Raw genomic sequence first — 14,368 nt, 5'->3', positions numbered from 1 at the left:
TCCAGGAAGCCACCCCTGCCCACCCCCTCCTGTCTTCCCCCATCCGCCTACCCTGTTCGTCTAGGTCGTATGCCTCTCCTCTGGGTCCCGTAATATCTGATGCTTACTGTTATCAAACAAGTAATTCAAAGAGACTGGAAAGATCTCAATGTGATCCTTTCCTTTTATATGAGACCATAAGTGGCTTAAAGTCAGAGTCTTAAAGTCTTTCTCTATTCATTAAACATAGTGTTGAGACACAAGACGGAAAGAGCAGTCACCACCCACTGGGGCGCTCCTATCCACCCGGGACACTCAGGCAGCACCTGCTTGATCACATGAACCCCACAGCACAACACGAGGCACTAACATGAGTCCCACTGACGCTGCCCACACGGACCGGAAGGGCCAGGCTGCAGGTTTGGGGCAGCTGGTGCGCATTTACCGCTTTCCATCCCTGGCATATACATGTGACAGAACTCATCAAAATACGTACTTAAGATCTGTGCATTTCACTATATATGATTAGGCCTCAATAAAGAATAAAATAAAATATGTGTTTATTGAGTGAATTAATTTAGCCTCACTGAACCAAAGCTTATTTAAAAATAGGAACAGTCTACAAATTTCACGGGTGTTATGAGAATCAAATTAGGTTCTATTTTTAGTACCTGGACCACAGTAGGTGTGCATATAATTAATATAATGAACAGTGTTATTCTATAATTAAATATGCATAACTAAAATACAATAGTAATACTACTTACTAACATTTATTAAGTACTTATTGTGCATATGGGCTATTTGAAATGTTTTACTCTTCCTATATCTCTTAATCCTCTTAATAATACATTTCCTCTAAGCAGTAACATTTCACAGACAGGAGACTGAAACTCCCAGGCTCCGCCCTTGCCAAGGTCACCCAGCCCGTGAGCCTGGCGGACCACAGAGCAGACACTCAGATCCCCTGCCCTGCACTCCTTCATCCCCTCCCTCCCCCCAGCCAGTTTCTCAGAGGTCACTCCCAGCTCACGATGAGCTGATCTCTGTGCATTAATTCACCCAAAACAAGGCCAGGTCTGGTGAGTCGCCCTTCCAGGAAAACCCGCTATCCCGAACTGTGAAGCCCCTGCACTCAACTCTCCTCCGTTCTACATGCCCCCAGGTGCAGGCACTTGACTGTCTAAGCCCACGTTGTCTTCTTGGAAAAAGTTTCAGGGGAACATCGCTTCCACACAATAACTGAGACTCCAAGGCACAGAGCACGCAATCCACCGGATGCTGAGCAAACCAGAACAAAATGACCCGTGGCGGGTCCAGACCAAGGTCAGAAGAAGACTCGGCACAGAAGCTGCAGAGAGCAGGTGAGAGGGGCCGAGCTCCGCATCAGTGGGACCTGCAGGAGGAGGAGTTGGGGGGAAAGGGCCGGGTCACGGGGCTCTGCAGAGGAGCCCAGAGCACAGCAGCCCCAGTGATGCCTGCGTGGGCACCTGCGCCCTCGGCCACCCTCTCCCGCGCACCCCTAGACCGTATGATCTCTGAAGCACAGGCCACCTCTTCACCCTCACTTCCCGAACAGCTGGTACTCTTCACAGGCTTAACATGTGCCCACACCGTGCTGAGCGCCTGCCGAGGATCACTCCGTCCCATCCTCACAGCCTCCGCGTCACCGGGCGCCATCACTGCTTGCAGGGTGGCCATCACCCCGTTAGAGTCAGGGAGATACTCAGCATCTTTAACAACCAGAAAGCACAGGCCCTGCAATCAGAAGGGCCCTGACGCTGCCTGCTTCAGGCCCTTCCTCACCCTTCCCTTGCTAGAGAGTGGGCCACCTGGGGCGCCCCAGGGAAGGATAAGCACCAGCAGCTGAGATGGAGATGGGGTACCAGGTGTGCGTGGGGGGCTTGGGCAGCTGCTATTTACCAACCAGCATGAGACTATTTCAGTATTTTAGCAACCAGCATAACTACACTCATGCACACAAGCTGCAATGCAATCCTGGTTACAAAACTACCACAACAAAACCTGAGGGTTTGACATGTAAATAACATTTCCAAGGATACACAGACACAGAACAAGGATCTGAGCCCAGGCAGGCTGGCTCCAGAGCCCACCTTCCTAATCACTGGGCTCTATTGCCTTTAACAGGCCTGAGGACTCCCCACGTGCCAGGCACCATTAGCTGCTCTCTATGCATTAGTTATCGCACCCAGTCCTCACAAACACATCGACAGGGGTGAGTCACGGTCTCCATCCTACAGAAGAGAAAACAGAGGCACAGACAGCTGCAGTCACTGGCCCAGATGTTTTAGTTTCGTTTGGTTTAGCAGACCCAGAGACCTTTATTCAAGTGAAAGTAGTATGTTTGTTTTGTTTATTTACTTGGGAAGTACTAGTAGCAGAGTTGGGAAATGAGTTAGTCAGCAAAGGGTTATTATCAAAGACACTACCAATGTGGGCAAGTGCAATTTAGACCTGCCGGGGAGCTCTGAGGGAGCCAATGGAGAAAATGCAACTTAGGGTGCTGAGAGGTGTGGGAGCTGGGGTATTGATACCCCAACTGCCACCAGCCCTTGGCTGAGGGCTGCTCCTGGGGTGTGGATAGCTGCTTGGTGTGGGCAGCGCTGTGTCTGGCCTGGGGGGTGTAGGTGGGGCGATGACCACTTCTCCTACCAGGGCTAAGTGTGTGGTGAGAGATGGTGTTTACAAGGAACCCAAGTCTGATCCCTGATCCCCTGCTTAGCACTCAGCTTTATAATACAGATGGGTGCCTTAGAGGGTGTGGAATCTAATCACTTTCCTGCTTAGAAAAGATCCCAGTACCACCAAGATAGCGTAATGGTGACGGTGGTGACCATGTTCCTGATGATGACTCTTACTGAAAACTTGCAATATCATAATACCATTTCTTGAATCTTGATGTAGTCAAACTTACTCATTTTTTTTAGTTTATGGTTTGTCCTTGACAGATCAGGAAACAATATTTGCAACACATATAATAAATATATTATATAATAAATATGCAATTAGTATCCAGAGTATATAAGGATTATCTAGAAATAATTAAGAAAAGAAAGACAGCATTGGGACTTCCCTGGTGGTCCAGTGGTTAAGACTTCACCTTCCAATGCAGGGAGTGCGAGTTTGATCCCTGGTCAGGGAGCTAAGATCCCACATGCCTCACAGCCAAAAAACCAAAACATAAAACAGAAGCAGTATTGTAACAAATTCAGTAAAGACTTAAAAAAAATGGTCCACATTAAAAAAAAAAAAATCTAAAAAAAAAAAGAAAGAAAAACAGCATCATTGTAAAAACAGGCAGATGCTATGAACTGGCATTCACCAAAGTGGAAATCAAGTAGGCGATCAAGAAACACATAGAAGTATTTCTGAGCTCAGTGGTAATCACGGAACTGCAGATAGAACCACAATAAAATACCATCGTATGCCCATCAGATTAGCAAAACAACAACAAAAACGTTAAAAAAAAAAAGTCTATCAATGTGTTGGTGAGGATCTAAGAAAATGGGTCTTTCGTACATTGCTGGTAGACACATAAATGTTCTGTCACTTTGTTGAGAAGTTAAAATATGCTGGAAGGTCAAAAATTGTTTACCCTACAATCTAATCATTGAATGCCCCAGAGAAACTCTCCCGACTGGTATATATCTCCGGCCTCAAAGGCACGTGCTACCCTACTTTCTTCATGAGGAAAGCACATCTGGAGGTGTGCCAGCAGGTTCAAGCCCCAAGACTTGCTGGTTATGACGGTGAAACATCAAAACAATCTAAATATTCACTAACAGGAGAACAAATAAGCAAAATGCACAATAAAATGAAGTATTACGCAGCAGCCAGAAGAAATAAAAGCTTAGACACATAATTCTGAGAGAAAAAAAGCAAGACGTGACTATACACGCTGCACATTATTTACATAAATTCCAAAACACCCAGCACACATCCAACAATCCTATACTTGATAACAGAAATACATATATGTGTAAAAAATAAAAGAAATGGTTTTGGAAAGAGCTGTCCCAGATCATGATTTGGTTACTTCTCGAGAAGCAGGGGACGCTCCTAGTCGGAAGGATCAAGCTGACTTCAGCCTGAAGACAGCACGTGAGTGTACATGTGCTACGTGTGTGCACATTCATGGTGCGTGTGTCTGTGTGTATAGATGTGGGAATGCATTTGTAGAGGAAAGAAAGATACATTACAGGAAAGTGAAAAAAAAGAAAAAAGAATTCAGGAGGAAAAAGAAAGAACAAAGAAGGAAAGAACACTGATGGATGGAATGGTGAAGGAAGGACAGCTATTACCAGCCACTGAGTCTTCCCCAGTTAATATCCCTGGTTGGTGAAATGAGGATGATGTTTACTTATTTTCCATATACTTTCCTATATTTTCCAATTTTTTTACAATCAGAGAAGAAGGGAAAAGAGTCTAAATTTACAGGGAACTGAGTAACTCTATTTCTCTGCCCATCAGTTTGTCTACATATACATGTAGATATGTCACGTGTCCCCAGTGCAGAGCACAGTGCCTGGCACACAGTAGGTTCTTAATATATATATGGTAAATGATTAAGTGTCTAAATAATTAAACGAATGAGTGAATGAATGAGTGATGGTGATATGGCAGTTTTCTGAGTCAGGGTCCTCCCTCCTAAGACAGTGCGAGGTGATGGCTTGATAAATGATACAGGCAGGTGTAGGGGACATCAGGAGCACCTGGCTCCTGAGGCTTCTCCCTGGTGACCCCAGGACCTGGGCTGTGGAAGGCCCGCCAGTACTCACGTCGATGGGCACGCTGTCATAGAGGCGCTTGCCGATCACGGTCTTCCCCTGGATGTCGATGTTCTCCCTCTCCTCGATGGGCAGTGTCTGCACCAGCGCACAGTCTATGTACAGGGAGACGTTCTGGGCCTGGATGCTCAGGGCCAACTTGTGCCAGTCCCGGGTGAAAAGGTCATGGACCCGCGGACCTCGGAAGACCACCCTGACGGCATCCGTCATGGCACCCACAGCGTTGTACTCCACGGCCTTGTTCTCGCCGTCCAGCCGGATGGACACCTGGGGAGGAGAGGACCAGAGGCCCCTTGAGCTGCATGGGACCAAGGGAGGAGAGGGCAACTGGGGAGGGGAGATCGCAGAGTCAGACCCGACAAACCTGAGGCAGATCCTGGCCGTGACCCTCACCAGCTGGTCAGCCTTGGGCAAATCACTTCCCATCCCTAAGCCCTGGTGTCCTCCTCACTACAATGGTGTTACCGACATCTACCTTACAGGCTGTTCTAAACCCTGTATTAAATGGAAGATCTGAGCTCACACGTTAATCCAGGGGTCAAAATCTGAAGTACCCGAGGGGCCATGCAGGTAAGAGTACCTTTGTGAAACTACAAGGGGACTGGTGAGGAGGGTCTTGATCTGTGAGACCGACGAGAAACCCTGACTGGTTTCAGCTTCTTTTAACAGGCGGCAAAACAGAATCCGTCTGTGTCTAGATACCAGGTGCCAGTCTGAGACCCCATCCACTAACCCAAACTCTCTCTCACTTGGAAGATAAAATTGAAGCCCTGGTAGAATAAAGCAATTCGGTGGCAGGGACCTTGGCTGTCTTGTTCACTGGATTACCCTCCAGCCCTTTGCAAAATGCCTTGAAAACTCTGGAAGAAAGTTTTCCTTTCCTCTGCGTTTTAAGAATGAATGAGGGGCTTCCCTGGTGGTGCAGTGGTTAAGAATCCACCTGCCAATGCAGGGGACACGGGTTTGAGCCCTGGTCCGGGAAGATCCCACATGCCGCGGAGCAACTAAGCCCGTGCACCACAACTACTGAGCCTGCGCTCTAGAGCCCGCGAGCCGCAACTACTGAGGCCGCGTGCCGCAACTACTGAAGCCCGCACGCCTAGAGCCTGTGCTTCGCAACAAGAGAAGCCACCGCAATGAGAAGCCCGCACACCGCAACGAAGAGTAGCCCCCGCTCGCTGCAACTAGAGAAAACCTGCACGCAGCAGTGAAGACCCAACGCAGCCAAAAAGTAAAATAAATAAATAAATTTTTAAAAAATGAATGAATGAAGCAATGAATGAATGTATGCTCATCCATGTACTTATTTTTTCAACCCTTGCACGATACTAACTGAACATCCTCTGTGACAGGCAAGCAACCTGCTAGGTGTCAGGAATGCAGGAGTGGGCAAGATCAATACTCCCTCAGCGCACGGAGGTGGGGGACATAACGTGGCATAGAAAATAGGTATTCACTGAGCAAATGGATGGATGGGTATATTCTTGTCCAGTCTCCATGGGGTTAGTCTCCATCTGCCCTGATATCCACGCTCCACCTCTCTCTACCTGGATCTGGACTCCCAGACTCTGACCTTTGACTTCCTGACCTGGGCTCCGATGCCCTTTGGCTTCCAGTTAGTCTGGCCCACGGGAGTGGAAATCCAAGAGCAGGAAGAGAGAGGGGTCTGGTATTGACTCTCCCGCCCTCCCAGCTTCCCTGCTGCTCCAGACGGCCATGTTCCTCCACGTGCCAGGGCCCTTTGGGAGCTCTCCCTCCTCCACGACTCCAGAACACAACGTCTCCGCTAACCACCAACCTCTCCCTGCCCAGACCATCCAGGCCCCGGGCAGGAGCTTCCTGCTGTTGCTAATCCCAGGACACCACAATATCTTTCATTGGTTTCCTTAACCCTGACCCTTAACCTCATCAGCTCCCTTACCCCGAGACACTTTAATAAAACACTCTTCAAAAATTTGGGTTGTCTATTGCTTGCCCACACCCAAACTGGCAAGTCATTTTTAAGCTGTGTGACCTCGGGCAGGTTTTTTAACCTCTCTGTGCTGTTCCCTCATTTGTAAAATGGCACTGATGATAGTGCCTACTTGACAGAATTGTTATAAGAATTAAATGAATTTATAGATATGGAAAACACTTACATAGTACTTATACATCAGGCACTGTTCTAAATGTTATCTATAATAAATGAAGCAAGTTCAAAGACATCACCGCAGTGAAGCCTTCTCTGACACACACGTGTAACTGGATTCTAACCTGGTCATTTGCTCTCACATCCTCAGGCATGTGGATTTATTTATTTTTTCATAGCATTTCGGGTCAGTGTATGAAAGCATTTTGGGTCATTTATTTCATCCACCCGTTTCTTGCCTGCCCGGCCCCGCCCCGTCCTTTTAAGCAGGCACCCTGTCTCTACTGCTCATCTCTTTAACCCCAGTGGCTAGGACAACACACGCCATATAGTCGGACTCAACGGAAAGGGAATGAATGAAGGAATGAATGAACGCGAGCCCCGAGGCTAAAGGACGGAGCCCACTGCCCTGCAGGGAACCAGCCAGTGTTTATGACACCACCCAGGTGTTCTGGTTTCTCTGTCTCGGGTCCCCACACGGCTTCAGCACAGCCAAGGGGAACCTCAAATTTATTTTTAACTGCATTGTCTGCTGGTATGTTACGGTTAGGGTGAAAAACAAAACTATGAACCCCTGACGAACAACCTGAAACTTCTCGTAAGCATAATCTAATAATCGTGATTAAACCTGGTCTCTTTCTTGAAATTAGTTTCACCTGTTTGAGCCCCGCACCCCTGAGCCACCTGGGGAACTTCATGAGGACATGGGTTTCTCTCCAATGTTTCTATTTCTCCCAGCACCATACAGAGCAGAGGAAGGCCCGAGTCCAAGCTGGGGGGGCCTCAGGGGGGCACTCCACGGCTCAGATCCATCAGCAAACCCTGTTGGTTCTATTTTCAAACTACATATCCAGAATCCCATCATTTCTCCCCAGTTCCCTACGACTACTTGGTCTCAGTATCATCTTGGGTCAAAAAGCAAGCCTCGGTTCATTTAAGAAAACTGAAATCATATCAAGCATCTTTTCCAACCACAACGCTATGAGATTAGAAATCAATTACAGGGGAAAAAACGTAAAAAACACAAACACACAGAGGCTAAACAATACTAAATAAACAAGAGATCACTGAAGAAATCATAGAGGAAATAAAAAATACCTAGAGACAAATGACAATGAAAACATGACGATCCAAAACCTATGGGATGCTGCAAAAGCAGTTCTAAGAGGGAAGTTTATAGCAATACAGTCCTACCTCAAGAAACAAGAAAAATCTCAAATAAACAATCTAACCTTACACCTAAAGGAACTAGAGAAAGAACAAACAAAACACAAAGTTAGTAGAAGGAAAGAAATCATAAAGAGGAGAGCAGAAATAAATGAAATAGAAACAAAGAAAACAGTAGCAAAGATAAATAAAACTAAAAGCTGGTTCTTTCAGAAGATAAACAAAACTGACAAACTGTTAGCCAGACTCATCAAGAAAAAGAGGGAGAGGACTCAAATCAATAAAATTAGAAATGAAAAAGGAGAACTTACAACAGACACTGCAGAAATACAAAGCATCATAACAGACTACTACAAGCAACTCTATGCCAATAAAATGGACAACCTGGAAGAAATGGACAAATTCTTAGAAAGGTATAATCTTCCAAGACTGAACCTGGAAGAAATAGAAAATATGAACACACCAATCACAAGTAATGAAATTGAAACTGTGATTAAAAATCTTCCAGCAAACAGAAGTCCAGGACCAGATGGCTTCACAGGTGAATTCTATCAAACATTTAGAGAAGAGCTAACACCCATCCTTCTCAAACTCTTCCAAAAAACTGCAGAGGAAGGAACAGTCCCAAACTCATTCTATGAGGTCACCATCACCCTGATACCAAAACCAAAGATACTACAAAAAAAGAAAATTACCGACCAATATCACTGATCAATATTGAGATGCAAAAATCCTCAACAAAATACTAGCAAACAGGACCCAACAACACATTAAAAGGATCATACACCATGATCAAGTGGGATTTATCCCAGGGATGCAAGGATTCTTCAATATACGCAAATAAATCAATGTGATACACCATATTAACAAACTGAAGAATAAAAACCATATGATCATCTCAACAGATGCAAAAAAAGCTTTTGACAAAATTCAACACCTATTTATGATAAAAACTCTCCAGAAAGTGGGCATAGAGGGAACCTACCTCAACATAATAAAGGCCATATATGACAAACCCACAGCAAACATCATTCTCAATGGTGAAAAACTGAAAGCATTTCCTCTAAGATCAGGAACAAGACAAGGATGTCCACTCTCACCACTATTATTCAACATAGTTTTGGAAGTCCTAGCCACAACAACCAGAGAAGAAAAAGAAATAAAAGGAATCCAAATCAGAAGAGAAGTAAAACTATCACTGTTTATAGATGACATACTATACATAGATAATCCTAAAGATGTCACCAGAAAACTACTAGAGCTAATCAATGAATTTGGTAAAGTTGCAGGATACAAAATTAATGCACAGAAATCTCTTGCATTCCTATACACTAACAATGAAAGATCAGAAAGAGAAATTAAGGAAACAATCCCATTCACCATTGCAACAGGAAGAATAAAATACCTAGGAATAAACCCACCTAAGGAGGTCAGAGACCTGTACTCAGAAAACTATATGACACTGATGAAAGAAATCAAAGATGACACAAACAGATGGAGAGATATACCATGTTCTTGGATTGGAAGAATCAATATTGTGAAAATGACTGTAATACCCAAAGCAATCCACAGATTCAATGCAATCCCTATCAAATCACCAATGGCAGTTTTTACGGAACTAGAACAAAAAGTCTTAAAATTTGTATGGAGAGACAAAAGACCCTGAATAGCCAAAGCAATCTTGAGGGAAAAAAACAGAGCTGGAGGAATCAGACTCCCTGACTTCAGACTATACTACAAAGCTACAGTAATCAAGACAATATGGTACAGGCACAAAAACAGAAATATAGATCAATGGAACAGGATAGAAAGCCCAGAGATAAACCCACACACGTATGGTCAACAAATCTATGACAAAAGAGGCAAGGATATACAATGGAGAAAAGACAGTCTCTTCAATAAGTGGTGCTGGGAAAACTGGACAGCTACATGTAAAAGAATGAAATTAGAACATTCCCTAACACCATCCACAAAAATAAACTCAAAATGGATTAAAGACCTAAATGTAAGACTGGACACTATAAAACGCATGGAGGAAAACATAGGAAGAACACTCTTCGACATAAATCACAGCAAGATCTTTTTTGACCCACCTCCTAGAGTAATGGAAATAAAAACAAAAATAAACAAATGGGACCTAATGAAACTTTAAAGCTTTTGCACAGCAAAGGAAACTATAAACAAGACGAAAACACAACCTTCAGAATGGGAGAAAATATTTGTAAACGAATCAATGGACAAAGGATTAATCTCCAAAATATATAAACAGCTCATGCAGCTCAATATTAAAAAAACAAACCCAATTAAAAAATGGGCAGAAGACCTAATTAGACATTTCTCCAAAGAAGACATACAGATGACCAAGAGGCACATGAAAAGCTGCTCAACCTCACTAATTATTAGAGAAATGCAACTCAAAACTACAATGAGGTATCACCTCACACTGGTCAGAATGGGCATCATCAGAAAATCTACAAACAACAAATGCTGGAGAGGGTGTGGAGAAAAGGGAACCCTCCTGCACTGTTGGTGGGAATGTAAATTGATACAGCTGCTAAGGAGAACATTATGGAGGTTCCTTAAAAAACTAAAAATAGAACTACCATATGACCCAGCAATCCCACTACTGGGTATACACCCAGAGAAAACCATAATTCAAAAAGACACACGCACCCCAATATTCACTGCAGCACTATTTACAATAGCCAGGTCATGCAGGCAACCTAAATGCCCATCAACAGACGAATGGATAAAGAAGATATGGTACATATATACAATGGAATATTACTCAGCCATAAAAATGAACGAAATTGGGTCATTTTTAGAGACGTGGATGGACCTAGAGACTGTCATACAGAGTGAAGTAAGTCAGAAAGAGAAAAACAAATATCGTATATTAACGCATATATGTGGAATCTAGAAAAATGGTACAGATGGACCGGTTTGCAGGGCAGAAATAGAGACACAGATGTAGAGAACAAACGTATGGACACCAAGGGGGGAAAGCAGGGGGGCGGGGGGGGGTGGTGTGATGAATTGGGGGATTGGGATTGACATGTATACACTGATGGGTATAAAATAGATAACTAATAAGAACCTGCTGTATAAAAAGTAAATAAATAAAATTAAAAAAAAAAAAAGAAGAAAGTGAACGTGTCTCAGAGCCCACACCAAGAAAGGACTCGACACGAGGTGTGAACCCAGGTCGTGCTGACGCTGAGCCGGTTTCCTCCACTCCATCGTGAACGTGCTGCTAAGAGAGCATGAGCCATAGGACAGCAGCACTGGCTGCCACCTCGCTGGCTGGGCTGAGGGTCCCTGAGACAGGAACTGGGCGTTCTGCCCCACCAGGTGACGGGCGCTTGACCGTCCAGGGACAAGTGCAGCCCTCTGGAGGTCTGCCAGCCCCTGCAGCTGCCCTGAGCCTCTATGGACACCAGACCCTCCATCTCCCAGGCCCAGGACAGAGACCCCAGGAGAAAACACGGTGGTTGATGCCAAGCCCACGAGAAGGAGAAAGAAATCTGCCCTGAGACAAGGCGTGCTGCTCACACCTGCGGGATGCCGTACTGGTCGATGACCTGCCAGATATACCAGTCTTCTTTCCGAGACATCTTCCGGAGCCGGAAGGTGGTGACAAAGGCGTACTCATCAGGCAAGCCTTGCGGGAACACATCCCTGGAGGGAGACAGAGACAGACGGCGCCGGGCTGAGAGAAGAGGCTGCAAAGGAAGCCCACGCATCCCGGGGTCACGAAGTCCTGCCACTCTGACCTCCTAGGGTTCTAAAGTCCACCTGCTCGCCTGCCTTTACTGCCTTTTCCTTCCATCAGGGCCTCCATTCAACCCTCTGCTGACCCTCGCTGTGGCCCCTTCACTGTCCCGCTGCACCCACCCTCAGCCCCGTCAAATCCACCCCCGCAGTGCTCGTCTGCTTCCATCTCTCCAAGATCAATGATAAATGCTAAACTGCCACCCCGCCGCGGGGTCAAATGCGGGTGAGTGCTGCAGCCCTCACCTCTCTCTGCCTGCTGCCCCTCAGCAAGGCCACACTGTCACATCTTAGCCCGCTTGGTCCCTGCCCCACGTGCCAGGACATCCTCCGTCTCCACAGAGCACTGGTTTCCTGAGCTCAGGGGACCAGCCCCTCAAATGGGGGAATCCCTCGACCCCTGCAGCTCCAGCCCAGACAGCCCTGCACTGCCCTTCCCCCTACAAATTAGCATGCACGTTGTTCCGCGACAGAAGCTACGGGTGTACGGTGTTGTGATGCCCCCGCCCTAGCTGAGGGCGGCCAGGCTCTCACGGGGTGACTCCTGCACCCCGCTGCTCGAGCAGAGGCTCCCCTGCAGACAGCGGCAGGTCTCCAGAACTCTCCTCTTCACCGCCAGCTGTTGCCCGGCACACTGCTCACGGCGGGCCAAACCCTGCTCTGGGGGCAAAGAATGCAAGGCGCTGCCTTCTGCACTGGAAGAGGCGGAAACTGTCTGGCCAGAGAGCCAGGAAGGGAAATGAGGAGGCTTCTGGGTTTCTGGTTCTCAGACTCATGGATCCTCAGGGACCCTACGTTTGGCTGTAGAACCTGTGAGCCAAGACTGGTCCTCCCTCTGTGATCTCGGTGCACAGATCCGAGCCGGGAGTTGGCCCAGCCGTTCAGAGTCGTTCTCTGAGCTGGGATTTCACCCAGGATCACATCCAGGCACTGGGAGCAGTGCCCTTTACTCCCTCGGGCCTTTCCAGGATTCAGGGACGTCCTAGGTCACTGCCACACGGGAGGGACACGGGGCTTCCCCACCCCTCTGCACGGACACAGGCTGTGAAGCCTCAGATGGACATTGCCCTTCAATTTTTTTTTCTTATTATTGCATTAATGAGGCCAACTATGCCACTGTTCTTTTCTAAACACACTTACTTCTCAACGCACATGTATGTATAATATACAAATATGCTATGTATCTAAACACACCATATCTATATATTGATAACTATATGTTTATATCTCTATCTACAGGCACACCTCGTTTTGTTGTGCTTTAGCTTTACTGTGCTTCACAGATACTGTGTTTTTTTAAAAAATTGAAGGTTTGTGGCAACCCTGCACCAAGCAAGTCCATCAGTGCCAATGATATGTACACTGTTTTTTAAGACGTAATGCTGTTGCAAACTTAAAAGACTACAGTATGGTGTAAACATAACTTTTATACGCACTGGGAAACCAAAAAATGTGACTCTTCGTTTTGATATTCGCTTTACTGCAGTAGTCTGGAACCAAACCCACAACATCTCCGGGGTGTGCCTCTATCTCTCTCTCTCTCTATTGAGAGATGAATACTTTTTCTTAGGCTGTGTATATATACAGATATACAGGAGAGGGTAAAGGGATTGGAGCTGAAGGACCTGAGTTTGAGGCCAACCTCTGCTTCCCAGGAACTATGAGATTTTGAACAGGTCACTGTCCCATTTTGAGCCTCAAATGTCGCACCAGATAAATGCTGAGAATAATACAAGCCTTGCTCCCCCTATTTTACTGTGGTGAGAAATAAGTTAGATAAGGTGTGTAAAGTGCCCTTTAAACGTTTAGCAAGTAAGAAAAATACAAATATTGAAAGTGACACCCCTTTTCATTATGAACAAAATTAACCCGTACATTAAAAATTATACATGTATGTATGTATCTGTGTAAATTGCATTAGAAATGAAAAGGATGCTATTCTCACTCAACACGTCAGAGCTCTGTCGGTTTCTGTTTCTGGTGTTTTGCCATTAAAACAAACTTGAAACCATGTAGAAATTCCTTCTCAGGACGACTCAGCATAACATGAGCCCAAATTCATTTCCCAGAAACACTTCAGCCCCACGTCCAGAGAGCAGAGTCCAAAGCCATTGTGCTGTTTGCTCCAAATGTCCTGATAGAAAGATGGCATCCTCAGCAAGTGGGAGGCCTCTGCTGGGCTCCCCACCATGTTTGCGTAACGTGTGCTTTCCTCCCTCTGTTTTGTTCTTTCTCTATTACACGTTTGCTTTATTATTATTATTATTATTATCATTTTTGGCCACACCGTGCAGTTTGCAGAATCTTAGTTCCCCCACCAGGAATCGAACCTGGGCCCCCTGTGGTGGGAGTGTGGAGTCCGAACTGCCAAGGAAACCCCTTGTACGTCTGCTTTAAAGTGAAGTTGCCTGTGATTTTTTTTTTTTTTTCTGTTTCTAAGTGGTATGGATGAATTGCACAAGTTAGGCCAAAGAAGTAAGGGGAGTTAAGTGGGAAATGGAACCTGGATTCGGTT

General features: G+C 45.8%; 1 protein-coding gene across 1 annotated transcript in view; it reads right to left on the bottom strand.

Moving 5' to 3' along the window:
- The window catches only part of COL22A1 (collagen type XXII alpha 1 chain), a 266,083-nt gene that overhangs the window by 186,422 nt on the left and 65,293 nt on the right, over positions 1–14,368 (bottom strand). The window contains exons 6-7 of the mRNA XM_028166969.2: positions 11,637–11,760; positions 4,779–5,054 (exon numbers count right to left, since the gene is read on the bottom strand). Coding sequence (XP_028022770.2) covers positions 4,779–5,054; positions 11,637–11,760 — 400 coding nt within the window. The remainder of the gene's footprint in view (positions 1–4,778; positions 5,055–11,636; positions 11,761–14,368) is intronic.

This window comes from Balaenoptera acutorostrata, chromosome 17 (assembly GCF_949987535.1).
Source record: "Balaenoptera acutorostrata chromosome 17, mBalAcu1.1, whole genome shotgun sequence".
Lineage (NCBI taxonomy): Eukaryota > Metazoa > Chordata > Mammalia > Artiodactyla > Balaenopteridae > Balaenoptera > Balaenoptera acutorostrata.
Note: the sequence above shows the minus strand (reverse complement) of the source record. Positions and strands in the feature narration are given on the sequence as shown.